Source organism: Nymphalis io, chromosome 12 (assembly GCF_905147045.1).
Source record: "Nymphalis io chromosome 12, ilAglIoxx1.1, whole genome shotgun sequence".
In the NCBI taxonomy this organism is placed as follows: Eukaryota; Metazoa; Arthropoda; class Insecta; order Lepidoptera; family Nymphalidae; genus Nymphalis; species Nymphalis io.
In genome coordinates this window covers 8134205-8148636 of record NC_065899.1, presented here as the reverse complement: position 1 = coordinate 8148636, position 14432 = coordinate 8134205, and the positions used below count along the sequence as shown (strand labels likewise).

The 14432-nt window shown below is 32.7% G+C and overlaps 4 protein-coding genes across 5 annotated transcripts in view; 1 reads left to right on the top strand and 3 right to left on the bottom strand.

The window, feature by feature from the left end:
• Positions 1-14432, top strand: part of LOC126772361 (spondin-1-like) — a 130682-nt gene that overhangs the window by 39372 nt on the left and 76878 nt on the right. The gene's annotated exons all lie outside the window — the stretch shown is intronic.
• On the bottom strand, positions 6-2138 carry LOC126772577 (uncharacterized). Its single transcript, XM_050492979.1, has 4 exons — positions 1911-2138; positions 1502-1736; positions 1181-1438; positions 6-474 (listed from the first exon to the last, which is right to left on the bottom strand). Exons 1-4 carry the CDS (start codon positions 2136-2138, stop codon positions 14-16), a joined length of 1182 nt encoding a protein of 393 aa, XP_050348936.1. The 3' UTR covers positions 6-13.
• Positions 3484-10628, bottom strand: LOC126772576 (uncharacterized). Its single transcript, XM_050492978.1, has 8 exons — positions 10589-10628; positions 6266-9966; positions 5978-6172; positions 5788-5895; positions 5383-5484; positions 4848-4976; positions 4149-4271; positions 3484-3728 (listed from the first exon to the last, which is right to left on the bottom strand). The coding sequence occupies exons 1-8, from the start codon at positions 10626-10628 to the stop codon at positions 3528-3530; spliced, it is 4599 nt and encodes a 1532-aa protein (XP_050348935.1). The 3' UTR covers positions 3484-3527.
• Positions 11361-14432, bottom strand: part of LOC126772306 (axoneme-associated protein mst101(2)) — a 127612-nt gene continuing 124540 nt past the window's right edge. For both annotated transcript variants that reach the window (XM_050492602.1, XM_050492603.1), the window contains 5 exons: positions 13441-13968; positions 12701-12880; positions 12337-12405; positions 12170-12248; positions 11361-11765 (listed from right to left, as the gene is read on the bottom strand). In XM_050492602.1, coding sequence (XP_050348559.1) covers positions 12192-12248; positions 12337-12405; positions 12701-12880; positions 13441-13968 — 834 coding nt within the window. In that variant the 3' untranslated portion in view covers positions 11361-11765; positions 12170-12191. The remainder of the gene's footprint in view (positions 11766-12169; positions 12249-12336; positions 12406-12700; positions 12881-13440; positions 13969-14432) is intronic.

Here is a 14432-nt window from a genome sequence, read left to right as displayed (position 1 = left end):
TAGCAAGCATCTTTTATTTCTTATCAAGAGAATCATTATCATGTTTTGTCAACTCTGCGAGGATACTCTCCGAAACGTCATTTACGCATTCATATGTTTTTGTTTCTTTCGTCTCGTTACCACTTCTTAGAGTTCGTCTATTGATTCCATGTTTGCTCGTAGCACATTTATTTGTTACCAAATTTTTTATTTCTTCTAATTCAGCGTTAGATAGAAGATTTTTGTCCGTAAAATTCTCTAAGCCAGGTGCTTCCATTTTTGCCATTGTATACAATGCCATTAAATCTAAGGAGGTTTTTCCCTTTCGGGCGCATAATGCTTGTTTTCTTTTTAGGACTTTTTTTAAATCATCTAAATACGGCTTATTTTCAACTATCATATCATCTATAATCTCTATTTCTTTTTCATCAAGTTTCCGTAAATCTTCATTAGTTACGTTAAAGTTTCGTTTAACGGAAGATGGTATTATTGATACTGGAATATAAAAGAGGTTTTTGAAAGCTAAGTACCTCGCTATCACGATCATATAGTATATATCTATCATACTAATTATTAATGTTCATCCTAAGTAAAATGTAACAGTAACAGTATCAACCTGTTAATTTCCCACTGCTAGGCTAATGCAAAATGAGGAGAGGAGGCCTTTAGCCCAGCAGTGGGACATTCACAGGCTGTTTCGGTCGGGCTAATGCCTCCTCTCCCTTTTGAGGAGAAGGTTTGGAGCTTATTCCACCACGCTGCTCAAATGCGGGTTGGTAGAATACACATGTGGCATAATTTCAATAAAATTAGACATATGCAGGTTTCCTCACGATGTTTTCATTCACCGTCAAGCACGAGATGAATTATAAACACAAATTTAGCACATGAAAATTCAGTGGTGCTTGCCCGGGTTTAAACCTACGACCATCGGTTAAGATTCACGCGTTTTAACCACTAGGCTATCTCGACTTATAAGTAAAATGTACTTAATTTAAATTTGTTATAAATAGCTTGAGTTTAAACTCGCTAGGGACTGAAGTATTTATCGTTATTCATTGTACATTGTTATTATTTGCTGTGGAACCTTATGTCTATGATAGCTGTGATAACTATACAAAGATAGTATGTCTGTGATAGCTATTTATATGAAAACTGTAAACACTTAATCATAGCAAGTTTTATTTAAAAACACACATACCTTTATCATTATCGCTTTTTGGCTTCACAGAGAAGTAAGCTCTCAATGTCTGTTTTGGAGCTTTTAATTTATTTTTCATTTCACATGTCTCAAAAACGTCATATTCTATGCACACGATCTTTTCATCAAGCTTTCGGAGTTCAATATTATTCTTTTTAAATTTCGAAAACTTCTCAACAATCACTTTTACATGCGGTACTTCAGATATATAAATATTTTCAGTAGCTTTAGGTTTTGCAGAGCTAATTACTGTGTTAGCTAAAATTATTATGAAATAATGTAATAGAATAATAATTAATTAGTTAGTTGATTGCATCTCACCTTTCTCACCCCTAAGATATTCTTCAACATCGTCAACATTGTCTAAGCTTTGCCATTGGGATCCATCAGCTGTTACTATGTATGAGGGACTCCGTCGCTTCTGATTATCGTACTGCGAGCAATTTTCAACCTTATTTGTTACACCACAAAGCACTTTTTTTAACTCCTTTAGTTGCTTGATGGTGTCAGGAATTATAGGATCAAAATCGTATTGTTGCAGAATTAAATTATTAAACTGTAAGCACATCATCTGATTACCAATTAAAGCTAAATAGATCTTCAACTACATTGCAAAAGTGACTAAATAATGGATATTATTTAATTACTAATATACATACATTCATATCCATTTGAAAAATGACAACGATTTCGACATTTTTGGAAATATTTGCCATTAAAAGAAACCTACCTGATCGTCAACTCCAGAATATTCTGTTGACTGTTCGACATCCTTGTAATCGGGTGTCACAGAACAACATCTATTGGTCATATGTTTATCAGTTTTAAATGGATTTCTCCTGCTTTTAGGAGGTAGAACTTCTTCAATATCATCTCTCTTTGAATTTTCCTTTAGTGTTCCGTTCACATTATACTTTTTAATAGTATTCCGAAAGGTTTTACGTTGATTATGGTTCATTTCGCCGTAAATAAATCATATTTATATTATTATTACGTTTATTTACATGTCACGAGAAATTTATGTTAAAATACGTCATTTTGTAATAGCAGATGAAATGAATAACGGAACAAGTTTTTTTTAAACTAATGAGTCATACATGTCGAATCTGAGGCACGAGAAATTGAAAGAGCAAAGAGTTTACATATAACCTTCTACAGAAGATGAACAGTGGCGTAGCTATCGTAGGGCGAGGTGGTGCCAGGTGGTGCTCTAAAGAGGTTATAGGTTTTGAAAAGAGAGGAGCATAAAAGAAAAAAAAAATCTTGTAAGCAGGCTCGAGCCTGCTTTTTTCTCTTTTTCTTTTATTTGCGTTTTTAAATGAACATCAACAATTACAGATTTAAGATTTTGAGCACATGCGCCAAGCGTCCTCGATAAGCATGTGCTGTTTGTTATCGTTATTTCAGTTATTTGATAGTTTGGATGAATATGCCCGTAGCATATCTGATCAGCGATAAGCTCACATGCTTGACGGTAGTGAGATTAACTAGACAATTCCACCCATCAACTTTTTAGTCAAGTTTTCATTCGCCCTTGCCTTGCATCAGTTCTCATTTATGATATTTGCGATGTCATTTATCGTTAATTGCAATAAAAAATAAGGCGGCGTCAAACTTATTTAAACTTGAGTGAAATTATAGACGAATTCGCAAAAATAAAAGCGCGCAAGATATTGTGAATTGGACGGGGAATTCTGTTAATAATCGTTATTTTTCCATTTATTGATCTCATCTGTATGATAAATACTACGTATTGTCATGTGCCTCGTTGCTTATTTATTCCCATTTTCTTCTATTAAACACATAGAGATTCTACCCCTCATAGAGACGACGTATGAATTTAGCCTACTAGGGATAAGTTAAACTCACTGTTTCCTATTCTTGTTCCTATCTATAATTTTGAAGACTAATATAAGTTCAAGCTACGCGAAAAGAGGGGATGAGGGCCCGATTCTTTCCTTATGCGCCGGGGCCCTTGTCCACCTAGCTACGCCACTGAAGATGAATGAGTGTGTAATTAAATGCCATCTCTTATTTTATTGATTCACGCCTCGATTAACATTTTATTGAACACCTCATCAACATTTTATGGAAATTATTCTATGATGAGAAACATTATATGATAAATTAAAAATGTTTAATTTTATTTGTTACAGAAATAAATTCTATTTTTATGATTTTATCGAAATAATCTAATACAATTTATTATTTGAATAAAACGAACACAACAGTGATAAGAATATTCATTTTTTTATTCATTCTTTAATATATAAATTTCATTTATCGACGTGTACAAATCTTATTATTATATGTCGGTTGAACATAAGCAATGTAGTTAAAATACTTCTTATTTACTGTAAATAGCATTTCCTTTAAAGCGAGGACGATAAACAATGGTAGCTGCTGGTTGGTGATCGAATGGTAAGTTAGAGGTAATCAGCGTACGGATGGTAAGCAGCAGTTTTTCGCTATGCGGTAAGCAAGTCAAAATTGCCATACACCTTGTTGGACTGAATATCTTCTGAACTGGTCGCCCGTCTACTTGCAGCTGATAATTTAAAAAAACATACTTTATTTATGCGACATAATTTATAGATTACATGTGAAAAAATCTCCTGGATAACTGATGTAGTGGTTACTAAAAGTCGGCTGCAGATTCGATATTATTTTAAAAATATTAATTCTAGTCGTTGAATATTTCTGTATGTGCCTACCTCCTTACAACAAACATACGATATCGTGATAGTTGTTGAGTCGAACTTATTTATTTATAAAAAAGTAAATACCAAATAGACAGCAATAATGAATGATTATTGTTGTCTATTTGGTGGTACGGTTATGAAAATATTTAATTCCAATTTTAAGGTGAATGTTTTTGATCGTTATAATATCGAAAATAATATTCACAGTCAATACCAAAAATGTCTTGATATAATTTTGACTGTTGTAAATTGAAAATAATATTAACCTCATATCCTTGAACATAAATTACTTCACGTGGTAGTCTCCATTTCACCATCACGGTGTGGTCTGAAATAGTTCTCAGACCTATGAATGTAGCTTTAAAACCATGGCAGCTGCTTTTTGCCGACTATATATAAAAAGAGAATAGAATTATAAAAAAATCGCGTCAAAAAGATATCCTCCTTTGTTGAAGTCGGCGCGGATGACAAGTAATGGTGCTAGAGAATTCCTGCTATTAATATTTATTTTAATTTAAGTGCCGCCTAGCGAGGTAAAGCCGCTGGTTCGATCCTCACCCCTTGGGCTATTGTTGTCCCCACTTCAAACACAAACTACGCTTAGTTAAAGATAAATAAGAATATTAGTATTTCCTTACAAAACGAGCATTGCCATTATTAAAAAGTGCTAGATAGGAAACGCTAAACCGACGCAACCGCAAGAGATCAGGTAAGACCACTACATGCCTAACCTAAATGTGGGCTGCTACTGAGATTTGACTTGAACAGAAAAACATTATTTGTTCCAAACCAGATTCCGAACCGAGAACGTCATGATATACACTATATTATATGACATGTTATGGTTTTATTATTAATAGTTGTTATTATATTATCTCATATAAAAATACTAAAACCTTACATAAAAAATATTTCGTGTGGTCTATCATGATTTGCTAGCTCTACCAAACATGTTACATTCTTACATTTATTGTAGGTATATAGTGCGTAGGTCCCTGTTCCAGATTTAGCTTCGGCGTCAATAGTTCTGATTTATAAACAGCGTTTGTTAACACATTTTCCATCAGACTGGTTATGTTTTCTTGAAGCATTTCCTATAGATAAAATAATTGAGATTGGACTTTTCGTTTAATGATTTTGATGACTATTGAAGTTGAACAGGAGGTAACAATGAGTTCGTCAGGGTAGCATGCGAAAGCGATCCCGTGGCGCTCCACGTTAAGACGGAAAGGGTACCGCTGGTTTTTTAGTGGGTATTCCGATGTTTGGGGCGCACTCGGTGCCTTGGACACCGGCGAGCCCCACATACCCCCCCCCCCCACTGTTCCTGTGGGGGAAACACGTAACGCGTTTTTCCGGAAGAAACTCTAAATCTTCTACGTGGAGTGAAAGACTACCAGAGGAACATTTATTGGCTGTTATTTTACAACTTGCGTACTCGCAAGTACAAACTCATAGTCATTACTAATCATTTAATTAAATATTCAAAAATACTCGTACCATTGACCGAATGAGATTACAGTAAGTTTCTTTATCAATAGAGTTGCACTTTGATTTCGTGAGATTACTATGAACAGTTTGAATTTCTAAATCCAATTCACTCTGAAAAAGATAATAATCAATCATCTATAAAATCTGAGGGTAAAAATAAACATACGATGCAGGGTTAAAAGGGGTTTAAGAATATACCTTTATATTCCAAATATGTCCATTAGCATTATACATACTTTATTCGGGTCCCAACCGCAATCATACCTTATTATTTTCCTAACGTTTCGACAAAGTTACATCTGCCGTGGTCACGGGCAAACCGCGGTTAAATCGTTTATTTGGTAAGTAATTCAACATTAAATGGACAAAATATCAATATTATAATACCTATATACCATGAAATATAAAAAATACCTTAGACACATAATTCGATTCTTGTTTTGTATCAGGAGACATATTTACATGCGATGATTGCAGAAGTGGTAAATTCAATAAATTATGTACTTCAATGAGGAGCCGAGTCTAAAAAAATGTTATTAAAATATATTTAAGATACTGCATAGGTAATGTATGTAAGTATTTCAAATAAGTTGTTGCTATTTACCAATGCTCGTTTTCCGTTGCTCGTTTCAATTTTATTAACACTTTCTGAAGTTTGCAATGAAATTGATTTTAATGTCTTTTTAATATCGAACTCCATTGCAGGTATAGTACCATTACTTTTAGCGACGTCAGCACAACTTAAATATAAATTCTTTCTCATTATGGGCCACGCAATATTGTCTTTTGCGTTGTTGTTCTGAAATAAACATTTTTGTAGGAAATAACATCTCTAAGTTACCTGATAATTTATTTGTGATCATTTAAATAAATATAAAATCTATACACATACTTGTATTTCCGTGTTCAAGTTTTTACAAAAAATATTTCTCGATGTGAGGAGTTTGTTAATCGATGCCGTAGACGAAACCTTACTTTGGAAAATCAAGTCACTCTTATTTTTTACATTATAATCTAAACTTTCTACTTCGTCATCATTTATAGATAATAAGTCCTTTTTGACAGACTCAAAAATAGTATTTTCTTCTGGCACAATATTAGTTTGATTTGTCTGTATAATATTATTCTCATTAACTTTGCAGTTCATTATTCTACTGTATAATTTATTATATTTTTTGCCTTTAAATTTTTTAGAGCATTTATGTACGTTATGTTTTGATAGCTTCGTCATACTTATTGCGGTAAAACGCTTCTTTTCTTCAACTTCGCAGTTTTTATTTACCATACCGTTCTTCAAATTAACAATTTCATTTGAGTTTGCTGTAAATGTGCTACTACTATTATACGTGGCTCCTAAGCAATCAACAGGATTTATATCACTCGTGTCTTCAAAATCTTTTTTTAAATCATTGTTATCATTTATTTTATTCATATTAATAAATGGATTTTCATAATCGTGACTTTCAATATGTATAGATGATGACTTTTTATCAAACAACATAATACTTTTTGAGGAGTTTGTATGGAATGTTTTAAAAGTACATGTTTCATTTAAGTTAATGTCTTCAGTACTTACAGCAGACGGAGGATTTGTATAAACTAATTCTTTGGAGGTATTTTGAAATATACATGGGACCAAATTTCTATCAATTAAGCAAGTCTCAGCAATGTCGTTGCTTAAAATTTGGCTTGAAGCATTGTCTGAGTTAATTGTAGATTTCTTTATAGTTGCATTTGTTTTAGGCAACATGTTCGGCAAATATATGTATTTTTCTAATAGTTCAATGTCTCTTATAGGTTTTTGATTTCTTGTATTAAAAATCTCGCATAATTTATCACGAGTGTTATTGTAAGTGCTATTTTTAGAAAGTATGGTGATATTTTCTTTTTCATAAATTTCTTCAATCTTTTTTAAGTCATTTTGATAGTATTCATTATCTGAAGCAATAATTTTTGATGGGTATTCAGAAACATCGAATATTATATTTTTTTCATAGACACTCTCCATATTATTATGCTTTGATTCCGTATGGCATACTGTTACATTTTTATCATGCGACGGTTTCCTATAGAAATAATCATTAGCAGATACATTAAAGTAAGAATTGTTTTTAGTTTCCTTTTTAAACTGATTACTCGTACAACTGGTTAATTTAGATACGGAACTCATGTGGGTATCAAACATTGATGGTGATAAAAGTTTACCCTTCTTAGCGGGATAACACATTTTGCACAAATTATTGTTAGTTGCTATCGTATTATTGCTATCATTAGCGTAGTTGGGTAAAGTCTTACAATCAAAACAGTTGCATTTATTACATCCGCATTGAAATCGAAAGCGATTTACTTCTGCATTTTTTTGTTCGTTAATTTTACTACATATTTGACATTCGCACGTCGAACATTTACAAGTATTGAATGAGTCATGATATGGTTTAGGACATTTATTCAATATTTTGTATTTCCCTTCGCACTTAATGCATTCACAATTTAAACATTTGCAATCGTCGCAATTGCTTTTACTATTCGATTTGAGATTTGAGTAATCATTATTTGATAGAGCGTAAGTGACTATAGTATCATGACTGTTAAACTGACCTTTTCCTTCTTGGCAATTAATTATAGCTCTATGAATATCGTAGTCAGGACTTGCTCTCTCATTAGGTTTCTTCATTAATTTGCTATGCATATCACACCTACAAACTTCGCCATTTGATTGACATGTATCATTTGAACATGTTTCACAGTGACAGACTGCATGTGAAATTATCTCCGTTGATACTTGACGTCTTAGATTAGAAGCCATCGCAGTGTAATTATGGGTGCAATTTATGCATTCACAAGGTTCGCATTGACACATATTCTGTTGGAAATTACCTTGTACGGGTGCAACTACGACTGTTCGCAGTAGAGAAGCTCCTAATGCATTACATTCTGTACATTGACAGGGCTCGCAGCTACATGGTTTAGAAGCAAAATCCCAACATTTCACACAATCGCATGGGCTGCAATCACATTTTCTCTCATCTTGTTCGTTCTTTACAACGCCCCGACAATCTTTTCTGTCACAGCTAACACAAGGACATCCGGAGTGTGGTGCATATTTTAAGTCGTGTTTAAAATTTCTCGCGTATTTAGTACATTCATCACATTCACAAGCCTTACAATTGCAAATATTATCATTAGTGGATAGAAATTTTCCAGAAATGCATTCACATACTTTACAACTGCATGCGTTGTATATTTCTTTTAATTTTGTTAAAAAATCAGATTTAATAATTTTATTAAAATTAGAAGATGATACATTTGTTTGAGAGCTGTTGACTGAAAGAGAATCTCGAAAATCGTTAAAAGGCAAATTTATTATTTGAGCGCTTAATTTAGATTTTTCTGGTGAGTAGTTTTCTTTGGTTAAGTCGTTTTCTTCTGGTAAAAAGGTATCTTTAGGTAAGGAATGTTCTTTTGTTAGAGAGTGTTCTTTTGGTAAGCGGTTTTCTTCTGATATTTTTTCTTTTGGTAAATATTTTTCTTCACGAAAGTTATTTTCTTTTGGTTTGTAATTAATGGCGACACTATGTATATGGTGATGAGTAGAAGATTTTGTAAATGCTTTGTTTTGATTGTTCCAAGCTATTTTATCTTTTTTTAGTGAAATGTCTTTACTGTTATATTTTGTATATTCATTATTATCAGCGGATGAATTTGCGTCTTTATTTATTACGTGACATGTGTCTCTTTTGCACTGTTTTATACATTCGTCATTCATATTTTTGGAATAGGTCTTATCTTTTGTTATTGAATTACAATTAGTGCATTTTTTTGTACTTTTACGATTATCGGTAGATGTATTTGCTTTTCCGTTTATTATGTGACAAAATTCTCTTTCAAGTCGCTTTATTTCATTTTTTATCATATCCTCATAAACTCTCGTAGAATGGGGCTTATTTTTTGTCTGTGAAGTATTTTTAATGGTATTGGTTTTGTATTTACGACTATCGGTAAATGAATTTGCTTCTCCATTTATTTCAAATTCTTTTTCAAGTTGTTTTATTTCATTTTTTACTAACTCATCATTTAGTGTTGTATATTGAGGCTTAATTTTTGTAAGTGAAATATTTTTACTGATATTTGATGTATTATAAATTTCATCAATATACGAATTTGCTTCTTCACTTTTTTCGTGACAAAATCCTTTTTCAAGTTCATTTGTTTCATTTTTTAGTAACTCATCATTTAGTTTTGTGTAATGGGAATTATTTTTTGTAATTGAAGTAATTCTACTGATGTCGGTTGTATTATTACTTTTATCAATAGACGAATTTGCTTCTCCATTTATTCCGTGACAAAATTGTTTATCAACTTGATTTATACCATTTTTTATTAAATCCTCATTAACTGTTGTAGAATGGGGCTTGTTCTGTGTCTGTGAAGTATCTTCACTGATATTTGATTTATATTTACGACTGTGGGTAAATGAACTTGCTTCTCCATTTATTCCGTGAAAAAACTCTTTTTCAACTTGATTTATATCATCTTTTATTAGATACTCATTAACTGTTGTAGAACAGGGCTTATTTTTTAAAAGGGAAGCATCTTTAAATATATTTGGTGTATTTTCACATTGATCGGTAAATGAATTTGTTTCTCCACTTATTACGTTCCAAAATTCTTTTTTAATTTCATTTATTTCATTTTTTATCCATGCCACATTTGTATTTGTAGGATTAGACTTATTTTTTTCAAGTAAAATATCTTTGCTGATATTAGTTGTATCACGATTGCCAATAGACGAATTAGCCGCTTCAGTTATTACGTGAAATAATTCTTTTTCAACTTGATTTATATCATCTTTTATTAGATACTCATTAACTGTTGTAGAACAGGGCTTATTTTTTAAAAGGGAAGCATCTTTAAATATATTTGGTGTATTTTCACATTGATCGGTAAATGAATTTGTTTCTCCACTTATTACGTTCCAAAATTCTTTTTTAATTTCATTTATTTCATTTTTTATCCATGCCACATTTGTATTTGTAGGATTAGACTTATTTTTTTCAAGTAAAATATCTTTGCTGATATTAGTTGTATCACGATTGCCAATAGACGAATTAGCTGCTTCAGTTATTACGTGAAATAATTCTTTTTCAACTTGATTTATTTCTTTTTTTATCGTAGTCTCATTAATATTTGTAGAAGAGGGCTTTTTATCAGTTACCTCCTTCGTAAATTTGGCACAACTTTTTGCTTGTTTGCATTCAGTACACGTACAAGACGATATAGAATTTATTTTTCTTAGTTCAAAGCACAAACCTAAATTACATTGGGAGCATGAACAACAAGAATTGATGCAAGAAGATTCTGTAATTTCTTTATAAGGTAATGAGTGTGTTACATTTGATGTAAAATTATTTGCACACATGGTCCTTTTCCGCTAATTTTTCAAACAATTATGTTTCTTTCTTATTGGTGTTGCTGCAGCACTGCATGAAATATTCTTAGCTTTGGGGATCTGTAAGAATTATTATGTGTCATACATTTTTTATTGCAGTTAGTTTTTATTTTGAGTAGGAATCAAGATATAAAATTTTACACAAAATGAATATGTTATAAATATATTCTGCAGTATTATTGTATGTTTCTCCAAGAGCTACAAAAAGAACATTATAAAAAACTACCAAGGCAGGTTCGAACACTCTTTAATACTAAATAACTACCAATTATTATCCTAAGCTACAATATACTAAAGTTATTTAAGCTAGTTACTGATAGTTATATGCTGTTCATTGTTTTCGTGGTTATTATATTTAATTTTTATTATATTTTTTTAAATTTTTGAGGTGTCATTGTCACACTGTTTCTTCGAAGACTTTGTTAATTGAAAGTGTCAAAAAAGTGACACTAGAATTTTAAATATCTGGCAGAAAGACCGAATCTAAGAGGTGTTAAAAATTAAAAAGTAAGTTTCGATATTAAAGAAAACAACAAAATAAAATTAAATAATCATTTAATTCATTAATGACATTTATATTTTTTAATATTAATAACATTATTCTCAATACATGAACCATGTAAATAAAATACAAGCTTCGATTGTAAGTCGGAAGTTTTGTTATATAATAATATCCCGGCAGGCTAAAATTATTTACATACAAAACACGATTGGCACGGAAATTATAAATTAAAAAAAAAACTCAATACAAACGTTAATTCTCGAAAATTCTTAGTCGAAATGAAGGTACGATTTTGTTCGATATGTGTTCGCTTAACTTTATTAATTACTTAGGTATTATGTAATTATACCTAGCTTAGTATAATACAATGTATATACATATACAGGTCGCTAAAACTCGTTAGACTAATGAAGGCACCAGATTGAGGTCGGTGGAGGTTAACTGAAATAGAAAATCACAATTTTTGACACACTAATAAATTTAACTGAGATTAAAAAAATATATCGACACAGATAATTAAAAACTTTGTTAATTTGAAAAAAAAACAATATATAGAGATAATGTCAGACACATTCACTCTGAAGAAAGTTTCACTCGAGTGAATATTAATTTCTATGCCGAATTCCAATTTTGTTGGATCGGTAGTCAATAAATTAATTTGTCACTTTTGTTTAATTTTTTCGTTAACAGTGTCACTTTAAATGAAATATTTAAAATAAAAGTAAAATTAACCGTCTAATGCTACCTTAAATATATATTCTTTATATCATTTTAGAATGTCATTTATGGTACTTGAAGAAGTATCTGATTTTCTAATAGTTATTTTGAAAAATGTATCGTCTTACATAATTCACACGCGAGTCAGCGCTAGACGTCCGTGCTCCAAACTATCGCATTTGTACCCAACGCACAAGATGGACAATTCTGTAACAAACATTCGTTATTGAATAATAAAAATCAAAAATCAGTTAGTTTCGTTTTTTTTTAAATTGTTGTTGTATAAGATACTTACAACAATACTTTCGATCGCATTCGCCAACTGTTCCTCCATAATTTTGACATCGCCATGATCCAGTACTTCCTGCAATATTTGAAAAATATAATTGATCAATGACAATCTGCTGATCGGCTTCAAACTAAAACTAACTAACTCGGTGCTCGGTATACCGACAAAATTTTGATTTCTTAATTTTATTTACGCTCGGACCAACCGTACGTATCGATACTGGCTTCACGGAAGATAAGCGCAGGGAGCAAGTGAAACGATATAATCACATGACCATGATGTCATCGACGATGTTAGAAATATTCTTTCGCTTAGTGTCAATGTATAGAGTGCATCGGGACGTGATTACCGTAATGCGGTATTCGCTCACCTGCTGGCACGCGTTGACGGTGTCGGCGAGCGCGGGCGCGGCGGCGCACAGGCGCGCGGCGGCGCAGGCGCAGCTCACGCTGGCGAGGCGCGCGGCGCCGCGCAGCACGCCCGCGTTGCCGCCGCGCGCCGCCCGGCCCGGCGCCGGGTACGACATCGACGACGCGGCGCGCTGCCACTCCTGAGGTTTCGGATCAATCGACGGCGCGTTCAGAAACACTTTTATAATGTGTAATGTACTTCCACTTGTAGCGTGAAAACTTTCGTTATAATTTCAGATCGAATCCGGCGCTAATCTTCAGAAATATCTATGTTACTTTTAAGGACGATTCGAAATGATCGATAAACGATACTTCTGACGGGTAAGCGATTCCGTTCCGATCAAAGAATCATTATACTCTACTACCATAAGAGACGTGCTTAAGTGTCTATTGTGGGGATGACTGGTCCCGCTTCTTAAAAGTATTTCGTGAATGTTTAATACCGATTTAAAGTTAAATATGTCGATACAAATTTTTTATACTCTTGCCTTTTGTTTTTTTTTTTTTGTTTCTGAAATGCGCAAGTCATTTTATTTACGTAATATTAGTCGTTCGAGTCCAGTCCCTATTCCTAAAAGTAATCACCAGTTTATCCAAAACCAACATTAAGATTATAACATTAGTCAAAGTTAAACACATCATCTAACGCAGTTAAAATTAAAATTTAGTCACAATTTATAAAATAATAATATTTACTCACCTCGCTGTCGGTCTTTGCGTCTGCGTCTCCTATTGATCTAATAAGCTCTTTAGATATAGCCATTAAGAGGTAATTCGTTATTTTAGATTTTGCTTCCGCGGTCACTTTGCCATTAACTGGTGCGATCTCTTTGCAAAGCCTCGTCAGGTCTTCGTCGACCGTATTATGGATTCGGTCGAACAAATCCTCGATCAGTTGGCTGACTAGTTGACTCCTCATAGATGGACATGAACAACGCGATTCCGACGTTATGTAACTCATACTATGGTGCATCCTTCCATAATCAGTCTTCTTTGGTACGGCCGTATAAATCGAGTATCCTTCATCGACATACTCAGTTCTGTCCGGTTTTAAATCTATACGAGATGCGTGGAAAGATTGTCTCAAAGTTTCACTTCGTAGTTCCTCTAATTCCTCGGTCTTTATAGACAGTTCGTGACTCATTGTTTTTAACTTATCGTCACACTTCCTCTTACACTGGTTAAGGGCTTTTTGTGTTAACGCTAACTGCTTTTCCAGAGATTCCACCTAGAACACACGTCTTCTTAAAAGGAGTTTCCTGGTTTCCATGCAATATATACAGGGCACTCTCCACAGGTGTTCAAACATGCACTGTCTTCGTGAACCGAGCGATCGGAATATATACAGTCGACAAACATGCTGTTGTCAATCAAAAGCGGTAAAAATAGTCTAAGAATACATACATACATAGCTGAAGTTTCCTCGTTGATATACTTATCGAGTTGAAGTGGCTTTATAATGTTGTTAAATAAGCATTATATTCCACAATAACGGTAAACCTTATCAAATTACTACAATTAAAAACCAACAAACTACAAAAGCTCTACAACCACTAGAAGCACATACTAAATATCACTACTTTCAAATGTTTGACATTATATATATAATGTCAAGGTAAATTTTAATTATTTTATTAAACAGGTAAACTAATTAGTAAATGAAATGGCAGTGAATTAAATTTTACATTAAAA